General features: G+C 53.0%; 1 protein-coding gene across 1 annotated transcript; it reads left to right on the top strand.

The window, feature by feature from the left end:
* Window positions 1–995: 995 nt before the first annotated feature.
* LOC123138409 (pentatricopeptide repeat-containing protein At1g05750, chloroplastic) lies at window positions 996–3,079 on the top strand. Its single transcript, XM_044558388.1, has one exon. The coding sequence runs from the start codon at window positions 1,188–1,190 to the stop codon at window positions 2,652–2,654; it is 1,467 nt and encodes a 488-aa protein (XP_044414323.1). The 5' UTR covers window positions 996–1,187; the 3' UTR covers window positions 2,655–3,079.

Genomic DNA, 3,079 nt, shown 5'->3' with positions numbered 1-3,079 from the left:
ACCTCTTTCATTTTTAAGAACCTACAGGTGTGCATCAGTATATTACAAAATGGGTGTGGCTAACAGTCAACTACTGAAAACTGGTTTTGGGTCAGTCGATCATTCTGGACCGTCGGATGCAAGATCAACAGCCAGGTCGTTTTGGGTCATTACAAGAAGAGGTTAGACAAGGGCACGAAAAAAGTGTGCAAACATAACCTATCACCCCCACATTAGCACTAATAGATTACTCGAGCGAAGCTACCTCTAACCTCCCTTCGCCGGTTACGCTGCGGTCGTTGTGCCATCCCTATCTCCAGCCGTGGCATTCCCATTTCTGCATCGGCGTTGCGTCTCGTCTTCGTTTTTTGGAAAGTTGAGTGATATCTTTGCCATTTTCATTTGTGAGCAACTTGAGATAGCAAAACACATTTTAGTTTCATACAAACTCATCATATAGTAAAATGTATTAAGGTGGAAAATACAAAGGATAACATGGGTACCAGCGCACCCAATATGCCAAAAAAATTAGTAATTCAAAAAAGTTCAAAAAATCCGGAAACTTCTTTTGGTATCAAACATGATCAAGTATTGTAGTCGTATAAAAAGATTTGTCAGAGAAAGACTTTTGTTGTATCCTGGATCGAGGATTCGGCAAAAAAAGGCTATATACAAGCACTATACACACTATATTGTCGTCATAAACTTTTCTTTTTTGCCCTGAAGTCAAACTGAATTATTTCTTGCCCAAACTTTTTATACAAGTAGAATAGTTAATCATGTTTGATTCAAAAAAAATTTGAATTTTTTGAATTACTAAATTTTTTGGTGCATATTGGGTGCGCCAGAACCCGAGAGCACCAAGTTCCCATCCCGAGCTATCTTAGCATTGAGAAGTTTTGTCATTATCACATCACTGGGCGTATGCTGTCCCCGTGGATAGGGTCTAGATCGAATGGAGTTCGTTTTAAACCACGAATTCATGTGCTCATTGCAAATGAACATCAATCTTTCAATCCATGAAATCGACACCCTATACTCAATATTTCAAGTTAATTTTGACCCTGGACCCAGCTCCGGTCTGACGAGTGTGGCCTCTGCCTCATCCAACACCTTGAGAAGGAGTGGAATTCAGTTCAGCAGGTACATTGACAGCAATCTTCAGCATTTGGTCAAGTTCTACCGTTCCAGCCGAAAGCTTCTCGGCCATGGCAGCGGCCGCCTCTCCATCTCTCACTCTTCCTCCACCCGCGCAGCGCGCCACCCCAAAGCCGCGCCGCCGCACGCCGCCGCGAGACGTGGTCTCGTGGACGGCCGCCATCGCGCGCCCGGCGCGGGAGGGCGACCTGCCGTCGACGGCCGCGGCGCTCTCCGCCATGCTCTCCTCCCCCGACGCGCCTGCGCCCAACGACGTCACCCTCCTCACCGTTATCTTCGCCTGCGCCGGCGCCCCCTCCTCTCCGCTCGCCCGGCCCCTCGCGCTATCGCTCCACGCCCTCGCCATCAAGCTCTTCCCCAGCCACCTCCTTCTCTGCACCTGCCTCGCGCGGTTCTACCTCGCGTCCCGCCTCCCCCACCACGCCCTCCAGCTGTTCGGCTCCATGCCCGTCAGGTCCGTGGTCACCTACAACACCATGATCACCGCCCTCATGCGCAACGGCCTGGTCGCCGCTGCGCGCGAGCTGTTCGACGGAATGCCGGAACCGGATAAGGTTTCCTGGACGGCGCTCATCGACGGGTGCGTCAAGAATGGGCGCCATGACGAGGCAATCGATTGCTTCCATGCCATGCTGCTGGACGGTGTTGAGCCAGACTACGTCACGCTGGTAGCTGCCATCTCCGCGTGCGCTGAGGTCGGCGTGCTCGGTCTCGGTATGTGGGTGCACCGGTTCGTGACCAGGGAGAGGCTAGAGGGCAACATCCGCATCGCCAACTCGTTGATCGACATGTACGCTCGGTGCGGTCAGGTGGAGTTTGCACGGCAGGTGTTTGACAGCATGAGGAAGCGGACGGTGGTCTCCTGGAACTCGATGATCGTCGGGTTCGCAGCCAACGGACGGTGCACGGACGCCATCGAGCATTTCGAGGCAATGAGGAGGAAGGGGTTCAAGCCAGACGCTGTAACGTTCACGGGCGTGCTCACGGCCTGCAGCCTTGCCGGCCTCACCGACGAGGGGCTGAGGTACTATGACGCCATGAGGGCGGAGCACGGCATCGCGGCGAGGATGGAGCACTACGGGTGTGTTGTCGACCTGCTTGGCCGAGCCGGGCGCCTGGACGAGGCCATGAGCATGGTGGCGACCATGCCGGTGCGGCCGAACGAGGTGGTGCTTGGAGCTCTGCTTGCTGGGTGCCGGATGCATAGGGACGTGGACATGGCCGAGCAGCTGATGCAGTACCTCCTTGAGAAGGACCCCGGCGGTGACTCGAACTACGTGCTGCTGTCGAACATCTACGCAGCCGTCGGGAAATGGGATGGGGCCGGCAAGGTCAGGGGCCTGATGAAAGCCCGGGGGGTGAAGAAGAGGCCTGGCCGCAGCGCCGTGGAGATCGACGGCGACGTGGATGAGTTTGTCTGCGGGGGTCGGTCTCATCCGCAGGCTGCGGAGGTGTTTGGCATGCTTGGCCTGCTGAGCCATGAGATGGCAGGGCATGAGGCCGTGAGTTATGAATGAGCACCGGAGCGACTGCCTGTTTGCAGAATACTGGAGGCTTTCAGTAGTCGCCAGGCTCGGTGTTTCAAGCATCCGTAAAGGCTACTGGTAGATCAGCAACTTGTATTTGCATCTCTGCGGTTTCATGTACAGTCTCGGGAAGAGGCACCCAACATGTACAGTATGTCCAGATACAGCCATACAGGCGATGAGATCACGTCAAAAAAAGAAGAAGATACGTCAACAGATGAGAAGTATCATTGTAAATCTTCAGAAGCAAATCCACATGGCGTACCATCGGATGCTCATCTCATGATATATATGATCAGCTCAATCAAACATGGACACTGAATTTCTGGAAGGTGAAGAACAACACAAGCTCCTGAACTGATAATGTTGGTGTTACTGTGGAAATATTGGACTACTACTTCATTTTTCTTCGATTA

The sequence above is a fragment of the Triticum aestivum genome, chromosome 6B (genome assembly GCF_018294505.1).
Source record: "Triticum aestivum cultivar Chinese Spring chromosome 6B, IWGSC CS RefSeq v2.1, whole genome shotgun sequence".
NCBI lineage: Eukaryota > Viridiplantae > Streptophyta > Magnoliopsida > Poales > Poaceae > Triticum > Triticum aestivum.
The sequence above is the reverse complement of the archived record's forward strand: the minus strand, read 5'-3'. Positions and strand labels throughout refer to the sequence as shown.

Coding starts and splice junctions, on each gene's coding strand:
- LOC123138409 (XM_044558388.1), top strand. CDS start 1,188: ATGGCAGCGGCCGCCTCTCCATCTCTCACTCTTCCTCCACCCGCGCAG.